Source organism: Limulus polyphemus, unplaced genomic scaffold, assembly GCF_000517525.1.
Source record: "Limulus polyphemus unplaced genomic scaffold, Limulus_polyphemus-2.1.2 Scaffold33, whole genome shotgun sequence".
In the NCBI taxonomy this organism is placed as follows: Eukaryota; Metazoa; Arthropoda; class Merostomata; order Xiphosura; family Limulidae; genus Limulus; species Limulus polyphemus.
In genome coordinates this window covers 113,155-131,800 of record NW_013665643.1, presented here as the reverse complement: position 1 = coordinate 131,800, position 18,646 = coordinate 113,155, and the positions used below count along the sequence as shown (strand labels likewise).

Genomic DNA, 18,646 nt, shown 5'->3' with positions numbered 1-18,646 from the left:
CTTCACACAGTTGTTCATTTAGGATATGAGTTGATGAACATCATGGTTGCCTTCTGTCTTCATGCTTGTAATTATGTGACTGTTGTACGGTATACAAAGAAACGAGAAAAACTGAATTTTCTCATTACTATTTGTTTGTGTAAAATGCTAGAGGCTAAAATTCTAAATATTTTGTGATGTGTAAATGATTAAGTCATTATGTAATGCATTTTAGAACTGTCAAGTAACGTTCACAACTAACTGCTTTAATTTTTTTGTGTACCTTATAGGTTGATGAAGAATTTTCAGCATCTGTTTTGACAAACCCAGCAGGTGGAATGCGCATGATTTCATACATGGTATGTTAAGCTTAGCATACTGTTGAAAATTTGATATTTTTCATACATAATAAGTTGTTTTCACTTATGTCATGTGACAGGCATTTAGTTAATTTTTTATGCAAGTTAGTGCAATGATGGATTTTACATAACTTTTGAAATATAATACTGTTGGTCCTCCTTTATGGTTCTTCCAATAAAAATCGTTGACTTTATCTCAAATATCTCATAGGATTTTGTGAAACATTGTGTTTTAGAACTTTTAAAGCTATTTTTTATTTACTTATCATTTCGAGAGTGTAGCAACAAAAGATTATTTATTGTTTTACTAAGCTTACTCCAGATCTGAAAATTTCCGAATCTGTATTTTAATTTGTTAATTATCTGAAGATAATTTTGTTAATCCATTTGACTTATCTTATCTTAGAACTTAAAAATTTGCTTTTGTTTTGTAATTAATTAAGATAACTTTTGTTACTTTAAATTATGTTGTTGTTGTTTTTTTTTGTTAGAATGTTTTAAGGCAACACACTTAAATAATAAATGACAAAAAACATATTATATAATTTTTTAAAACATGTTCTTTGTTTCTTAATGATAAAAAAAATATATTGTAATTTAAGGAATATTATTTTGCAGGTAATTGCAAGGGGGAAGATCCTAATCCATAAACTTCTTCCAAAAGTTGAATTAATAGGTCATAAAATCTTCTTCAAAGTCAATACAGATATGTCACCAAGCTTTCGACTAGTTGTTTATGCTGTGTACAAAGGGCACCTGTTGACTGACTCTATCCTGTATAATGTAGAACCTACCTGTAAAGAAAGTGTTAAGGTGAGGCAGACTGATTAGATTTGTTGCAACTTAATGGATTTAGAGAGGGTTTTAATTCAACTGAATTGGTAAATCTACTGTAATAGCTATATATTGAACAGCTAACTACTCCAAATAGATTCTGTAAAAGCTGAAGTTCTCAAAATTTATAGTTCACATCATTTGTAATCAATGAGTCATATCAATTTGATTTTTTTGGGGGCAAGGGACATATTTACCCACCACTTTCCATCACAGGTTTTTCTCAATGTTAATAATTCAAATATTTTAACAATACGTGTATATACAATTGAAAATAATTATATAAATGGGGGAGGAAAAAAGATATAAAAGGCAACTACTATGGGAATACCATTGTGTGGAAACAAAATGCCTGGTCATGTGTTGAGAGTTTATACTGTAATTGGTTGTCATCCAACCAATTAGAAAATTTTGACACCAGTATAAAGCTTATAAAAGTAGAGGCAGTGATACTGTGCTACTAATAGTAATGAATATCTAGCTGTGGTTCCCAGGAATGAAGTATATGACAATAAGCATAACAGCCATTTGTGTCACAAAGTATTCATACACTCATATTGGAGACTTAAAATTGTACTTGGTGACATTGGAAAACAAAGGAATATGGATCAACTTGGAGCACCAAGACCATTCAGAAAGTGACTTTCAACAAGTTTTACCTTATCATTGATAAGATGAGACTTCATTAACACAGAGGTAAGTGGTAAAAGCCATTTACATGCCCCAGGCAGGCCCAGCATGGCCAGGTGGTTAGGATATTCGACTTGCAATCTGTGGGTCGTGGGTTTGAATCCACATCCCACCAAACATGCTCGCCCTTTCAACCATGGGAGAATTATAATGTGATGGTCAATCTCACTATTCATTGGTAAAAGAGTAGCCCAAGAGTTGGCAGTGGGTGGTGATGACTAGCTGCCTTCCCTCTAGTCTTACACTGCTAAATTAGGGATGGCTAGTGCAGATAGCCCTCATGTAGCTTCACCCAAAATTCAAAACAAACAAACAATGCTCCAGGCATCAGTACACAACATAGTCAAGAAGGATCTTCAGATGGAAATGAGGCCAACAGGGAATGGGTTCACCAAGTTAAAGCTTCATGTCGTACTGAATGTTCAACTATAGCATACCTGTAACAGTTTGAGAATGTGTATTATTTACTATATATTATATGTGCTATTATATATGCAAATATAGTGGTCAAGTTGTCAGATGCAGTGCCTATGGATCTCTGTGCAATTGAATTGTTAAACATGTGATGTAAAAGCACAATCCTTGTACACTGCATAGATTATTGAAAGCTTTTGGGGAAGAGTGATGTGCCTATGATGGAGTCTTTAGAAATGGAAACTACACTGTATGGCATATCAATGTTGGCTGTAATGACATGGTGAGGCTTCAGAATCAATGTAATATACATATAATGTACTCATATCTGTGTAATAGAAGTAGTGGAGTCAAGGTTGTATACAGATGAATACAAGTTTGAACTGTTCAGCATCAACTTCAACAAATTATTTTGACAATGAAGTATGGTTGTGGACTAGTTTCAATGAGGTATAAATAATATGATTATCAATTACTAGCACAAACAGCTGCCTGTAGGGGGGTGTTCCTGCTAGTAAGTATAATAATGATTTTATATATAAACCTATGGAGTTACATGAACATTTTATTTATATAACTTTGCTTGTGAAATTATCACTAAAAATAAATGGTCAGTATATATCATAGCAAACTAATCCGATTGTTGAAGAAAATATTTTGGGGGAGGGGGACTACATTGTTTACAATTTGAATATGATGTTTAGTGAAAGTTATTTTTCTGATCTATTATTTCTGTACTTGTAGGAAATATTTTGAAGTATTCAGAAACGTATCCAAGCACTAATTTTGTATTTTTTTGAAAATCACAGCAGACATTAGAGTATGAATAACCTAATACATAAACTGATAAAGAGATTAAGAAAAAAAATAAAACTTAAAATTCTTATCCTTTTCACTTTATGGTGAAGTTTTTAGGTGTTTGTACTGACCAACATACATACATATTGTAATGTTATATTTTATATCATGTGAATATCTGCAGAAATGTGAAATAATATTTTCAATATATATATATATATAGTTTATTTTAAGTTTCTCAAACTTAACTTTAACTCCAAAATTGAGCTATAGCAATAATGCAGAGAATTCTTTGTTAATGTTCTTTTTTGGGCTACTTGATTATTTGTTTTGTAAAGCATAATATGATAAATGGAGGAAATTAATCACATGTGTTTGTGAACTTTTCTTTGCACCAAACTATCACATAACATAGAAATATCAAAAAGAGTATTGATCCCTTCTGATACATTTAAAATATTTGTTTGTTTGTTTTCTTTTAGTTTAAACTTGAAACAGATGTAATAGATCGTCCCAAGCCTGGACAACTTGTAAAAATTAATATTGTTGAGGCCACTAAAGATACGAAAATTGGATTATTAGCTGTTGATGAAGCTGTTTATATTCTACGTGACAAAGACAGATTGACGAGAGAAAAAGTAAGTTCTTAAAATTTTTAGTACATAGTTGAACAATTAAAAACCTTCTAGGTTAGATAATTTCAGATAAGTAATTTTAGAATAAATTAACAGGGAATCTGCTACAAAACATTTTTAAATATATAAATTAATATAATTTTTTTTCTTGTTTATATGTTCCAATGTATTTAGAGTGAAACTAAATAAACATGGCCATCAGTATATAGCTTATTAATTACGCATTTGTGATGTTTCTACCTATAAAGATTGGAATGTATTTTTTCATCAGTTGGATACCCTCTCTGTTAATAATATTGTTGGCTGTAATCCCAATAAATATAATGAGGTTTGGCCAGCCCAGTCTATGAGGGTAAGGCTAGTCCTGGATGCATATTTTAACTTATAGAAAAAGTATAAAAATAAACAATATATCCAAATAAAAATTGATTACTTCCAACAAGATACCTTACTTCTGCTCACGTACATAGCTATTCTCATTCACTGTTGCCCTCTATTTGCAAAAAAATTTTTCGCATGCCACATGGTTTAACTGATTCTTGTATACAAATTATCATGCGACAAACCTCCACCAATAGTAGTGCCACACACTTATGTGACTCCCTTTATGCTATTCTACCTAACTATCACTTCTCATTTGGCAGTACTCGTGTTCAAACGTTTAGTATGTGCTCTCTTCAGATTTGTTTTTTGTATCTTTGTATCAATTTCTCTCACCAAGTTTACAATATATTATATGATGGTGATACTTGTAACTTATTCTTAAAATCTGATGCTTCTCTTTCTGGTTGGGTGGGGCATATCTTGACACTCAGGAGGTTTTGGGGAGATGGTTTCTTTCTGATCCTCTCTCCATATCAATCAATCTCTTGGAACTTCTTGCTGTTTGTTGGGCTTAACTTCATCTCCTGTGGACTTTTTGAAGCCAGTTGTTTTTTGTTTTTTTTGTATGTGTGCTCAGTGGGGTGTCCCAGATTTGGATTGTTTTGCCACTCTTCTTCTTCGATTTTGGTCTCTTGTTCCTCATCTTCTGGTGGGAGCAGTCAGTGCTTTCAGTTAGGTTTGGACAGGTTGGTACCTATATGCATAGCCTCCTATTTGTCTTCTCCTATGTGTTCTTGCCATACTTCAGACCATTTTGTGTAGTGTTCTGCTAGTGGCTTCGTATTGACTGGCTCACATGTAGTTTCAACTGCAGCACTGGTTTTTGGTGTTACATTCCCTTTTTTCTTCCATCAGCCCCACTCTGGTGTGCATCATCTGTCTATATCTGCATTCTGTTTTCTTGTGTAATTTTTATCCTCCGGTCCCTCTCCAGAAGAGCCAGACTTTTGTGTATAGCTTCCTTCATTGCCCATCTTGTTCACACTTTCTCCATGGCAGTTTACCAGTGTCAGTGGTACACATACCACTGTTGGCCTGTCCATAGGGGTTATAGTTCTTCCCCTCCTACTGTTCCTTACATAATGTCCTTTTTGCCTTGGCTTTTTGAATGGAACATTTAAGTTTCCTCTGTTGTGGGCTATAGGATGGCATTCTCTGTCACATTTCGATTTACTGAATTTCCTTGTTTTCCAGTTGCCAGTCATCTCCATGTTATTTTATTCCTTCCACTTTTCCCATCTTCTTTGCCCTGCTTCTCTTCCTGATTGGCTCCTCAATGTGGTCCTCCATGCTCTTCCCCATACACCTTTTGAACCTTTGTATTCATGTTCATTATATCACCTTTCCTTGAAGTCCCTGTGGACATTGTCATTCTGTTGTGTTTGCAATTGATGTTCGCTGTATTTTGTTTCATAGTTCCTATTCTTCCCTTTTTCCTGATCATTCCTTTATGCCCAAGACTTTGGCTGCTCGAGAGGGTAATTCTACCTTCACACATACATTTCCCTTCCATCCATTTCCCACCTTTATGACCATTCTAATCCCACCCATCACCTTTGACCAATCAGGACTCTGCGATGGTATATGACACACTTCTACCTTCTGTGGTTCCCAAGTCCATTTGTTTCTTTTTTGGAATACTCACCTCTTCCATTACTCTTGTGGGTTGGTTTTGCCAGTTAATTCACTTGCAGTCTTTTCCCCGTTTCTCCTGAGGATTGTTGCCTTTTTCATGTTTTCTTCCCATCCAATCTGTCACCTTACCATGTCCATGGCTGCACTTTTCCATCTTCCCTTGGAGGACATCATCAGTACTATACTGTTTCTCTGTGGATGTTAAGGACTCCATTCCTTTATTTTGCAGTGACTTTTCTTGCATGCTTGGATCCTACTCTGTGGCGAGTATTGCCTGACTAGGTATACTTAGCCTTAAAGCTGGTTAATAAGACATTAACTTTAAGAGAGTTTAATGGAAGACTTGATAAATGTTTGAACAATAATGGCTGGTTTGAGTTTTTTTTAATAGTGTAATTATTGGATGAAACAGCCTTGATGGACTAAAACATCCTTTGCTGTCCGTAAATGTTATTTCATGTAGAAAATGAGAAAGTCAAAAGGTGATCTAACAGCTTGATTGAATTTTAGAAAGTAATAAAGGACAGTGGAAACAAAATTCCACAATCATACACTGAAAACTTGTATGGCATCATGGAAACTAGGTGTAATGCTCTGCATAAAAGAAAGGGATCAAAACTAAAATACATTAATACATTTATCATATTGTTGCCATTATTCACTGTTTTTGACTTTTGTATCTGTATTGTTTGTGTATTTCTATAATTTTCTTATTACTGTGTATATTGGCTTTTTTTAATATATGGTTTCTCTATACTATAAAATCATTTCTTATATTTTTTTTTAATAAGTTGATGGGTGAACTTTAACTAAAATTGTAGTATTATAGTTCATCTGTGTACTCATTGTTCTGAAAATTTACATTACAAGTACAAGTATTTATAAATTGGTTTTATTCATAATTATTGATCCAGTTTTAGTTAAAATGTAATAAGTTTTAAGTTGTAGATATTCTTTACAGCTTTTTTCATCATGTCTGTCTTCATAAATGTTTAATTTTTCTAATTAGATGTTCAAAGAAATGGAAAATCATGACTTGGGATGTGGACCTGGAGGAGGTAGTAACATACAGAATGTGTTAGCCAATGCTGGAATTGTAATTCTCTCTAATATAAAACATACTAACTACCAACGTGAAGGTAAGGCTATCTAGTATTGTAATTGTAATCTATATTTTGTATACCTGTTCTTATGTTTACAAATAATTTTTATTTCTAAAAGTGAGAGACTTTTTATTTCAGATGATTATCTGAAACTACGTGATGTTTGGTACTTAGAGAATATGTAAAAATTAATGGAAAACCAGAACTACTGATGGATAGAGCTACAGTTAAAGACTCTTACATTTTTCTGATAAATGAGGTGTACGAGGAAGCAGAAAAGTAACATGTTTGGTATTTGTTAAAATACATATGAATGGACGATTAATACATGTATAATTGTATACACTCTGTAGTGTTCTCACAAGTTTAACATTATGATTAAATTGCTAACACTAGTTTTGCATAAGAAATTAAAAAGCAATACATATTAGACATGAATAACACAATAAGAGCAAAAGTTTAGCTTGAGAAATAACATTAGTAATACAATTTTAGTATGAATAGCACAAGGACAGTACAAGTTTACCATAAAAGATACAAGAATAATACAAGTTTATCATGAGCAAGTCGAGTTTATAATTATGAATAAATAGCAGCAATACAAGTTCAATGTAAGGAGTACAGGAACAGTAAGATTTTCATGAAAAATATGGGATAAGTAACTTATGTTAGTACCACTGTAAACTAAAATTACTGAATACCTAGAATTTATAGCTTGAAAGAAAGTATAGGCAAGTTCAAATGAAATTTCAAAAATTGAAAGTTGTATCTTCATTTAAAAAGATGTGGAAAAAAAATTCCAAAGTAATATTATTGTCAGTCATTTTATCTTATTCTTCTTCCTTAAATTTTGTGTATTTGAGTTACTGTTGAACATTAGTATAATATCCATTCTAATGATTTTATTTGACCTGTAGTATATATTATATATCAAAGCTTCTTGTGCATTAAATTAACAAATAAACTTTTTGTGCTGTACATGCCAACCTTTCTTTTACGAATATAAAAAAAATGCTTCTCATCAGAAGAAATGTTGTTTCTCAGCACACAGTAACACTGTCTCAAGGCAGCATTTCACTGTTTTGTCATATTGTTTTCACTATCATCTATTTGGAGCAGATAATAGACCAAAATTATAAACACTGCCATTTAGATTGCAATATGTATATATGTATTGTAATTATATACTTGTTGATGTTGTTATTTTGTCAAGATACTTTAATTGTGGATTTTTGTTTTATTCCTCACTAACGAAATAAATAAACTTCTACAAGGATTCTAGAATAACTTAACTTGGTGAATACAAATTGTAATTTCTTGACACAATACTAAAGTGGTGTCAACACATAGGGTTGAGGGGGGCCTGATGGTTTACATGCCAGACTATGGATCAAAAGGTACCAAGATTTTCACCACCACCTAATGCTGCTTAACATCTTGAACATTTTCATCTTTGTGCCTTATAATAACTGTAATAGTCTCTCCTGCTTTTAAGTTTAGGGTATATATATATATGTAGATGGCAGGTGCTTCTGACTGAATGGTTGCTCTTTCTGTGGTCAGGAGCTCTAAATTTAGAATGTTGGTTGTGTCTGAACCTGGGAGACCCCTGACCTAATTGTTTAGCATATGTTTAATGTAAGGTGCCTCTCACATTGAAAATACCAACCACTACTTGTATTTATGTGTGGTTATGTAATAACAATGCAGGAAAAACATTGAGTGTAAGATGCTTGTTTGTTTGTTTTTTGAATTTTGCGCAAAGCTACACGAGGACTATCTGCACTAGCTGTCCCTAATTTAGCAGTGTAAGATGACTAGAAGGAAGGCAGCTAGTCATCACCACCCACTGCCAACTCTTGGGCTATGATTATAATGTCCCCACAGCTGAAAGGGCAAGCATGTTTGGTGGGATGGGGATTCGAACTCATGATCCGCAGATTGCGAGTCGAGCTCCCTAACCACCTGGCCATCCCGGGCCATGTGTAAAATTCCTCTCATATTGAAAATGCCAATACCAATACTTGTACGTATGTGTGATTATTACATAACTACACATACATACAATGCAGGAAAAATAAGAAGTTGTTTACTCATTAAAATGCTGTTTAAAAGTTTTAAAGACAAGTTGTATTTAAATTGTTCTTTAAGACCTTTTCTGCTAGGGAAGCCTTGTCCTGGTGGTTGAAATGCTCAACTTACAGGCTACAGGTTGTGAGATTGAAACCCTTCACTGAATATACTCGTTCTTTCATCCATAGGGTTGTTATAATCTGATGGTCAATCACACTTTTGTTAATAAAGTGTGGCCCAACAGTTAGCAGTGCATTGCATGAAATTCAAAAAATAAACAACTTTTGGCAAAAAATGAAATAACCAAAATTTAAGTTCAACAGTATTTGTTGACATGTATATTTAATTTAATACTTTTAATAATTTTAGGTACTAAGGATTAATATATCTTAATTTTTGTGATGTCATTATGTGTGTGAAAAATGAAAAAAATGTTTTCATATGCATTAAATTCTGTGTAGCTTCTAAATTATGATGGATTTTCTGTGAAAAAGGAGGACTGACAAAATCATTGACAAGAGTCAATATCAATATTTAGTATGCAAGTAGTATCTCATTGAATTACACAGAAAAAAATTGAAATCTTAGACACCAGTTTCGAATTAATGGAGTCAATAGCATAAAAATGGCAGATTTTCTATTTTGTGTGGAGAGCTGTTGTATATTTAAAACAAAATTGCATATTCATATAAAATGAGTGTAAAAACCAAATAATTTTAGCATGTTTGAACATTCTAACTAAGATAATGTATTCATGTAATTACAATTTATTTTTTGTGTTAACTATGAACTATCTTAGCATTTTCTTGAGCAGATGTGTCCTACATTTTTTTAACTGTTATAATCTAAGTATTTGTCAATTAATGTAATGTCCAAGAAAATGAAATTGTCTTTGAAATTCCCTTTCTACTACTAAAGCTGTTTTTTACAGATTACATTTGTGCCGTGCGTATTCGAAAAAAGCGAGCAATCGTGGAAGAAATAGGTATGTTAGAATTATTATGGTGGCTTGAAATATTTTTAATTCAATAATACTTTTTATTTATTAACAAACTGTTTTGCAATAATTTCCTGTAAGCAGTAATGAAACTGTTAATTAGGCTTTAAAGTTATAAAAATTATAATATACTAAGTTGCTAGAAGGATATTAATTTTTGCATGTGGCTTAAATATAGATTAAGTTTAAAATGTCATTGTCATTGTATTAACATGAGGTTATTCTTGGTAGTTGTACATAGTTACTAAATTTAATCATAAATAAAAAATTTACACATAATGTATCTCTAACAGAAGAATTCTTGAACCGTGTAAAAGTAATCACAAAGAAAGCTAACAACCCAATAATTATTGGATAAATGTGAACTGTTTCGAACTTTCTAAAAATAAATTTTTTCTTCAAGTATTTTAATATCATGTTTCTTTTATTTTTTATAAACATGGACCAACTTTTTGAAAAACTGGGAGAGTGATTACATTATCTGAAATTGTAATCATAGAAAGTTTATAATATTGTGGTATTCTAAGAATTGGAATATAGAACACACAGGTAGATGATCATTGCAGTAATCATTAACTCAAAGATTTCAGAAGAGAATGCTGTTGACTTGTTGGCAACAAAATGGAAGAGACTAGCACAAAGCAAGCACACTTTAGTGTTAATGAAACACAAATAAAATGATAAATGGCACTGGTTGAATTAAGGTTGCAGATCTGTTAACTAAGGAAAGTGAATTTAAAATAAACCAAAAGTAAAATAGAATGGTTTACTGTAAATAAATGGAAGCTACAAATAAGTTTGAACTGATTAAATCTTAACTTGATGTAAAGAAACAAATTTGCACTAAGTTGTTAGCCAACAGACAAACAAAAATTGAAGAACTTCAATGAAACAACATGGCATTTCAAAACAGTGGCTTTGCATTGCTTAATAGTTAGTATGACTGTGTCTATGGTTCATGTCCCATTGGAGCTTTGGGTGCTTTATAAGAGTCATAAACAAATCCTACTATTAAGTATAGTAACCCAAAGGTTAGTGGTGACTGAGGTTGATTAGTTGCCCTCTCTCTAGTCTATCAGTCTATCTAGTCTAGTCTATATTTGAAACAAACAACCAAAATTCACAAAAGGCTTTGCATCTTTCAAAGCTGAAGCAAATCTCTCTGGAAGTGAGAAAATTTCCCTGTTAATTCATATCCTCTTAATAGTTGACCAATCACATAAATATTAATCAAAAGTACTCAGGAGTATCTCTGTTTCATGCAGCAGTCAAAATATCATCATACTGAGGGTGATAGTGGATATAGTAAGACTATCCCACAAGATAGCTGATAATATTCAACAAACCCATGCCATAGAAAATAACACCATGGTTGAAAATTAACAGATGGCCTAGCTTTGTTTTACAATATTATGGCCCATAACATGGAAAGTTAGAAAATTTAGCTCACTCTATTAGAAATATATTCTGTATGAGAGATTGTGACGTGTAATGACTGCCTTCCACAATATCACAAGTATATTTGCAAGTATTTTAACAAGAAACATTTAGTTTATAAGGTAAGATCATAACAAGTCTGTGCTGATTCAGTAAATTTGTTACACCGATAGTTAATAATACAAAATTTTATTACAAGTTTTAATGAATATCTGAGTTAATTAAGTTCTTAAAATTTTTTGTCAGAATTATACTCACAGAATTAGTGTTGTTTGAATAAGTTTGGATATAGTAGAAGGTATAAATAAAGTAACAAATCAACTAGGAAATTATTTTTTAACTTTGAAACTTGTGTTTTAATTTATACGTGCTTTCAAGTTACTAATATAAAAAATGTGAAATTTTTTTCGTTGTTGTTTTTGATATTGCTTCCCGAGAAGAATGTTATGTTGGTGTGAGTTATATTTCACCAACCATACTGTAAAATCAACAATAATTTTTGTTGTAAAAAAGTAAGTAGGGTAAAAAACAGAAAACACTGAAGATATAGGTAAGAAGGCTTACAAGTTTTGTTGTTTAGATAAAAATAGCTGTAAAAGTACAATTTACAATTTAAACTAAATTTTTCAGCCAAAAATTACGAAGGATTAGACAAAGGGTGTTGTATTATGGGCATGACTCATGATCCAGATCAGCGAAGCTGTGAAGAAAGACATGCCATTTTTGAAAAATTTGTCTTCGATGGGAGGGAAACTTGTATGCAAGCATTTTTAGAATGTTGCAAAGAAAAGCATTCCAAGTTACTTGCACGTTTTGGTCAGTATATATTTTTTATCATTAATAAACCAACCTATTATTGATATCAAGACAGTAAAGTTTACTGGTTTTAATTTTAGCTGAATGAAAATCCTATGTAATATTTACTTGTAGCACCTTATTAAAAGTTCTATGAAAAATCTTAAGTACACCAAGTCTCCACATCCTTTCCATTGTCCAGATAACAAATAACAAAGTTAAATTAGTAGGAAGAGATTTTACTTTAATAAATCCATGTTGAACTTATTATATGATATCATATTTCACTAGATGATTTTGCGAAAGTTCTTTTAACATTCTCAATCAATAGAATTTTTTCTCATTACATAGATAAGATCAGTTGGTCTATAATTTCTGGGAAATCTCATTACCCCTTTATAAAGAGGAATAACATTAACAACTTACCAATCCTCAGGTACCTGCCTACTTTCTGGTGACCTATCAAAAATAATGTTAATGTTAAAATCATGTATCATAATAAGATGTGTCACAATTACTTATACACTATCAATAATTGAAGAATGTAAAAGCAATATGATATTACTTAATAATAAACTTTCTTTCAGGATGGTGGTACTGATATTGAAGTCATACATTGTAATAAGATCTGTCACCCAAATTCATGGATTCTTTCAAATCTGGCCTTCCAGTGACACAGCAGTAAATCTGGAGGCTTATAACTTTAAAAACTAGATTTCTAAATTTCTATACCCTTGTTGGGCACAGCACATTTATCCCATTGTGTAGCTTTTTGTTTAACAATAAAAACAAACTTTCAAAACTGATGAAGGTGTAGCCAATAGTAAGACAATATACATATTTTACAAATTCTAAGAAAACACTTTGAAACAAAAAGTGAAGTATTTTTTTAAATAGTCACTAGTCACTAGGAATTATTTTAATGTTCATCCAAAATGAATTATTGAAATTGCATTTTCTCTCAAAAACATTTTTCTGTCTTAATTTCATGAGTTGTCTTAGTAGCAAATGAAGGTATAATCACTAGTAAGGCAACATACATTTAATAATTCCCAATCTGGGACTGTGATTGATAAAAGAATAGCAATTTATAAATTATCGCATTTCTTTCCAACTACTAACTGTACAATTGAGTTTTATTTGATATTTATGGGAAATATTAACTTGAATTTTTATATTTGTAAGATAACTATTAAAAGCCATGACAACTTAAGTACTGGATTGATTATGAAATGGGCAGCAATTGCCTATTAGCGAAACACTTGTAGAAGTATAATGGTGACTATGCAATCTACTTATGCAGCTCAAGTGTAGAGGACCATGTTTAGAAAGTCTTCCACTACCTTCAGGACCTCTTTCTTTAATGGGCAGTTGCTGCCAATTTCACAGTCAATTCAATATGAACACTCTATATAAACTATCTGTCAAAGAAAAACTCAATTACTGGTAATAATAATAATAATTGTTACATTTTCTAAAGTAAGATCTTTTGAAGATACTACATACTTGACTATGGTATTTATAATCATGTTTATTTTTTATGTGTGAAACAGAGAGAATGATTAAGTGTAGAAGCTCTAAAAGCCTCTCATGCAGTTATCAGATCTCTGCAACAACAAGAAATTTTAGGACCTAGTATGTGGAAGGACAAGGTGTAGTGATTGATTGTGTATGGGGGAATGAAAATAAATAGAAGTGGGTGAAAAATTGAAGTTGAAATAAAAAACTTTATTGCAAAAAACAAAAATATAATGACTGACCATATTATTGAAAGTACTACTGTGAAACACTGAAGTTAAAATGCAAATTGACTAAAAGAAAGCAAACTATATTGAAATAAGAAATAAAAGAAAACAAAACACATATCAATTTAGGGAACAGAGACCACAGCAAGTCTTGACTCTTAAGATCCGAGCAAATCTGTTTGAAAACGCCAAACTATTATTATAATTTAACTTTTCTCTGTAGTTGACTAATCCAGGAAACTGGATCGTAAGAGTCCCAAAACACTCCTGTTGTATATGAAATTGTACAGTAGTACTCCAAGAAAAATAGGACACAATAGAACTATCCTATAAATCAGTACTTTTCTTGATCAGATCTTCCTATAGAAAGTAATACCTAGAGCTGAATTTACTATATGACCTTAACCATATCTATGATGTTCTAAATCAAAACTTAGAAAAATGTAAATCTTTGTGGACATTAGATATGTAATTTTCATAATAGGATTGTGAAACATACACTAATTGCATACTGTAGTGATTGTGAATTGAACATAGTTAGCTATAAGGTTCAGCTTTCTGTTTATTTTAAACATATCTTAACATTTATATATCTTAGGTGATGGAGAGACTACATGAGAATATAATTTTGAATTGGTTAAAGTTAATCAGAAGGTTATCTTAACTTTTTTTTCTTTTATATGTATGTGTGCTTGTATATATACACACACACACACTCATATGTGAATCATAACTGAGAATCATTGTTGAATGTACGCATTCTATTATCTATATTGTTGGGTACATTCGACAATAAGTCTCAGTTATAATTAATAAATTAAATAATTTTACTTAGGTATAGATATTTTGATACATTAAAAACAAACTATATTTACAGTAGTGGGTGGTTTAGAGATAACTTGTCTGTAGTTATCTGCTGTTTAGGTTTAACAAATTTTAAATTTCATATTCATAATGCATGTTTTTTTACCTACCTAGCTGTTATATATAATAAAGCATTTTATTTATTTTTTTAAAGACACAGGAGGCCGTGGTAGGTTTGGCTTTGATCCTGTTGATCAACTAATTACAGTTGGGTTAGAAGAGGAACAAGAATTTCTGAAACAACTTAATATCAGGAAAGACTTTAGGGAAACTTGGATATTTGATGATATGTATGTTGGGTGAGTGTTAGTGTTTTACAAATTTTTATGATGTTAATATTTATATTTAAATGAATGATAATGATATGTATATTGGAAAAATGGATGATAGTATTTTAAAAGATTTTCAATGTTTATATTGGATGAGTGGTACTGTGTTAAAAGATCATTTGGTTGGAAACAAAGTATAGAGATATACTGAGATTTACTTTTTAGTCTGGTCCTTCATTTGCAAAAGTTTGTTTTCTGTATGGATGACAGATTACCCAGCTCAGTTACACACATATGTTATCTTGTAATAGCTTTGAATATTAAGTGTAACTTAAAAGTACATACTAATATGAATGGTATTCTTATCAGTAATATATAAACAGATAAAATATATTTCTTATTAATGAGCATAAGCAATTGCTAATATGGAAAATAAAATAAATAGCTAGGCCATGTGATCTACAACAAACAATATGCCTTTATTTTATAATCTGCATATCTGATTTAGTTTCCACACATCTCCTTGTGGGTTTTTGAACATTGATTAAGTTTAAAAATATTTTCCTCTTAGTAATATACAGTTGTACCATAAATGTTTTTGTCACCATTGCAATAAATTTTTTTAAATTCAAAGCATCCCAACAAAATTCATAATCAGGGAGTGCGGGAGCGATCCCTTTGTAGGGATGGGTCCAGTTAAAAATGGCAGGCTGTACATTGTGTATTGTAGCACGTATGCTAGGATGTTGGCAAAATCCAGGAAAAGGGGCAGAGATAAAAAGCCCTTCACTAATCACGTACAAAATTGCTTCTAAAGTTAGGCTAACATTCTTTAACTTCTAGAAAATGGGCTGCAAAAAAGTAGATTTTCTTCTTCTTCTTTGTCAGCTATAACACGTAAACTACAGTGTGCCTATGACCAGCCTGCCTGCCAAAACACTTCACTACTTCCTGGGATGTGCATTTTCATACCTAGAGCAGCAAGTGATCCACGATAGAGTAGTTACCACCCAAAAGTATTGATCATGGTCTCTAATCAGTAAGCTATTATGTGCATTATATGGAAGTAGATAATCTACTGTATACTCCTTACCATGTTGCACAATATCTTGGTTATGACTTATCTTGCTTCAAGAAGTAAGAACTATAGATTATATTATGGCTTCCTATTAAATAGAACTGAATAAGTTGGTGAAATGGTGCCTTCCACCTAGAAGTTACAGCCATATGGAAGTCAAAACTTCAACTCATAAAAAGTGCAGAAATTAGTAAAAAAAAATTTTATTCTAAAATTGTTGGGATGTAGGCATATAAAAATTTAGAAACTAGATAGCACTTTGGATGGGAGAAAAGTGTAATGGGCATGTGGGCAACCTGTAAGCTTAGTTGTTGGGTTCAACTTTACACTCATTACAAAGAAATTTATTTGGATTTTGAGTCATGCTGTTGCGAGTGGAACACATAAGCCACCAACTTGAGGAAGCTTACGTGTGGGATAAAGAACTCACACAGAGATAACTGAATACAAATCAAATAGTCTATTTATTTATACACAGTTGAGCATTTCATCTTGGTTATCCTGAAGGTCATCTTGAAACAACCCTAACTCTAAATCATTGAGTTCTTAGTTCTGAAGATCTAAGTGTTCATAAATAAGGTCTTCTGTTATGTTCAGTAACGTAGACAAAACATTAGTTATCAACTAAATTAACATGAGAAATCCTCTCTGTCATAATCGTTATAACTGCATTAACAATTCTTCTAAGATATCTTTCAGTAGTTCCATGATAAGCACTATCAAATCTACCATTTCTTTAGTACAGTTAGTATTTTTATTCTTCTCTTTTTATTCATTATACATTATTGAACCTTAAGTGAAACACTGTTAGAGTAGATCAGAAATAGCATACTTACAAGGAGCTTGTACGGTGAACTTCTTGTAGATTCTGGATTCCTGTCATCTTCTTCCGGAGTTGGATCAGGTCCTTGGAGCAACTTGATAAGTGTGGAGAAGTTGATGTTTGGAGTTAGAAACATGAATATATATATATAAATTTTTAGTGTTTTTCTGATTGTTCAAAAAGTTCAGTAGATCTATTTTCAAAAGTGGTTCTTTTAACTTGATTGGTACAAATGGGATCTTCCAGCAACAAGTGGACTATTCCACCAGACTGTAACCAAAATCCACTTTGTTATTGGTCCTTACAGAACTTAATTCTGTCCCTTACCTAATATCTTTGGTAAAATCTTCCAAAACAATTAACTTAGGGTGTATAGAGACAAACAACTAAGAGTATTTCACCCTTGTCTTTCATTGCCATCCTGTTAACTGCTTTTTTTTGTGACATCAGTTCATTTGGTTGTGTGTTTTATCTAACTGTTGGGGTTTTCTCAACATACCACATCTGTCTGGTACAAGTCCATAGCTGTGAATTTTCTCACCTCAAGGTCAAGACCAGAATGTCTCAGGGCTAACTCATGTGATGAGCTTCAAGCCTGTATCTTCCTTATTTGGTATTATGTTTCACTAGTGTCCACATTTTTGATCTGCTGCTTTCTCCATATTAAAATATAAAAAATAAGATGTACTTCTTGAAGACCTTTAAATACATATATACTTAGTATATGTGTTCCACAAATACTTCAAAAAATCTGCATTACCCAATCTTGCGTATATATGCATCCACACAGTGAGTGCAGTATATGAGTGTTGGAATGCAGGAATGGGTAATACAGATTTTCCTCACATCCCAAATGCTCTCTTGCTTCTGATCTTTTTTCCATCCCTACATCCCGACAAATTTAGCATAAAATTTTGTTACTAGTTTTAAGAAAACTTCACAAAACTTTTAAACTCTTTATCCCTCTCTATGATTTTTCTAAGATAACTCAGTCACCCTCCATGTTACAACAAGTATTTGCCTGAGTTAATTCAGGCAAACTATTTCTCACAATATTTGTAATTATTTGCCTGAATTTATTTGTTATTGTGTATTACAATCAGTGCTTGCTAGATGGCATTAGAAATGCTGTTTATAGTAATATCTATTAGATTTCTTCTGAATTATGTATCATAAATACTGGAGAAAAGCATTCCTATTTTCTACTGTTGTATCATTGAAATAATATATAACATTGCATATTTTCATATATTATAATGAGAGCTCATTAGATGCCATTGGAAATGCTGTTTGTGCTGATCTTAATTGGATTTCTTTTGAATTATGTATCATAAACATTGACTGTAATTCATGATAACATGCAAATGAGTTTAGGCAAATAATAAAAAATATGGCAAGAAATTATTTGCCATAATAAACTTTGGCAAATATTTTTTGAAAGATGAAGGTTGCCTGAGTTATCTCTGGCAAATAAGGAAAGTAGCTAATAATACTTTTTTGTTTCCTTCCACCCAACTACTCTACAATTCAATTAAATAGCATTTTTACAACCCTTGCCAATGTGATTTTCCTAGCTGATCTTTTGGATGGCACATCATCAAAAGCTATTTTGAAAATCTAAGTTCACCATGTTTCTACACCCTTTTTATCTTCCAAAGAACATATAACATTTTAGAATAAAGTTTATAGATTAATAAAGGAAGACTTGAATTCAATGAATTCATGTTGACTTAT

General features: G+C 31.7%; 1 protein-coding gene across 1 annotated transcript in view; it reads left to right on the top strand.

The window, feature by feature from the left end:
* Positions 1-18,646, top strand: part of LOC106460254 (venom factor-like) — a 107,317-nt gene that overhangs the window by 38,745 nt on the left and 49,926 nt on the right. Inside the window, 7 exon segments of the mRNA XM_013919943.2 lie at positions 270-338; positions 957-1,151; positions 3,557-3,712; positions 6,738-6,867; positions 9,836-9,889; positions 11,969-12,154; positions 14,897-15,041. Coding sequence (XP_013775397.1) covers positions 270-338; positions 957-1,151; positions 3,557-3,712; positions 6,738-6,867; positions 9,836-9,889; positions 11,969-12,154; positions 14,897-15,041 — 935 coding nt within the window.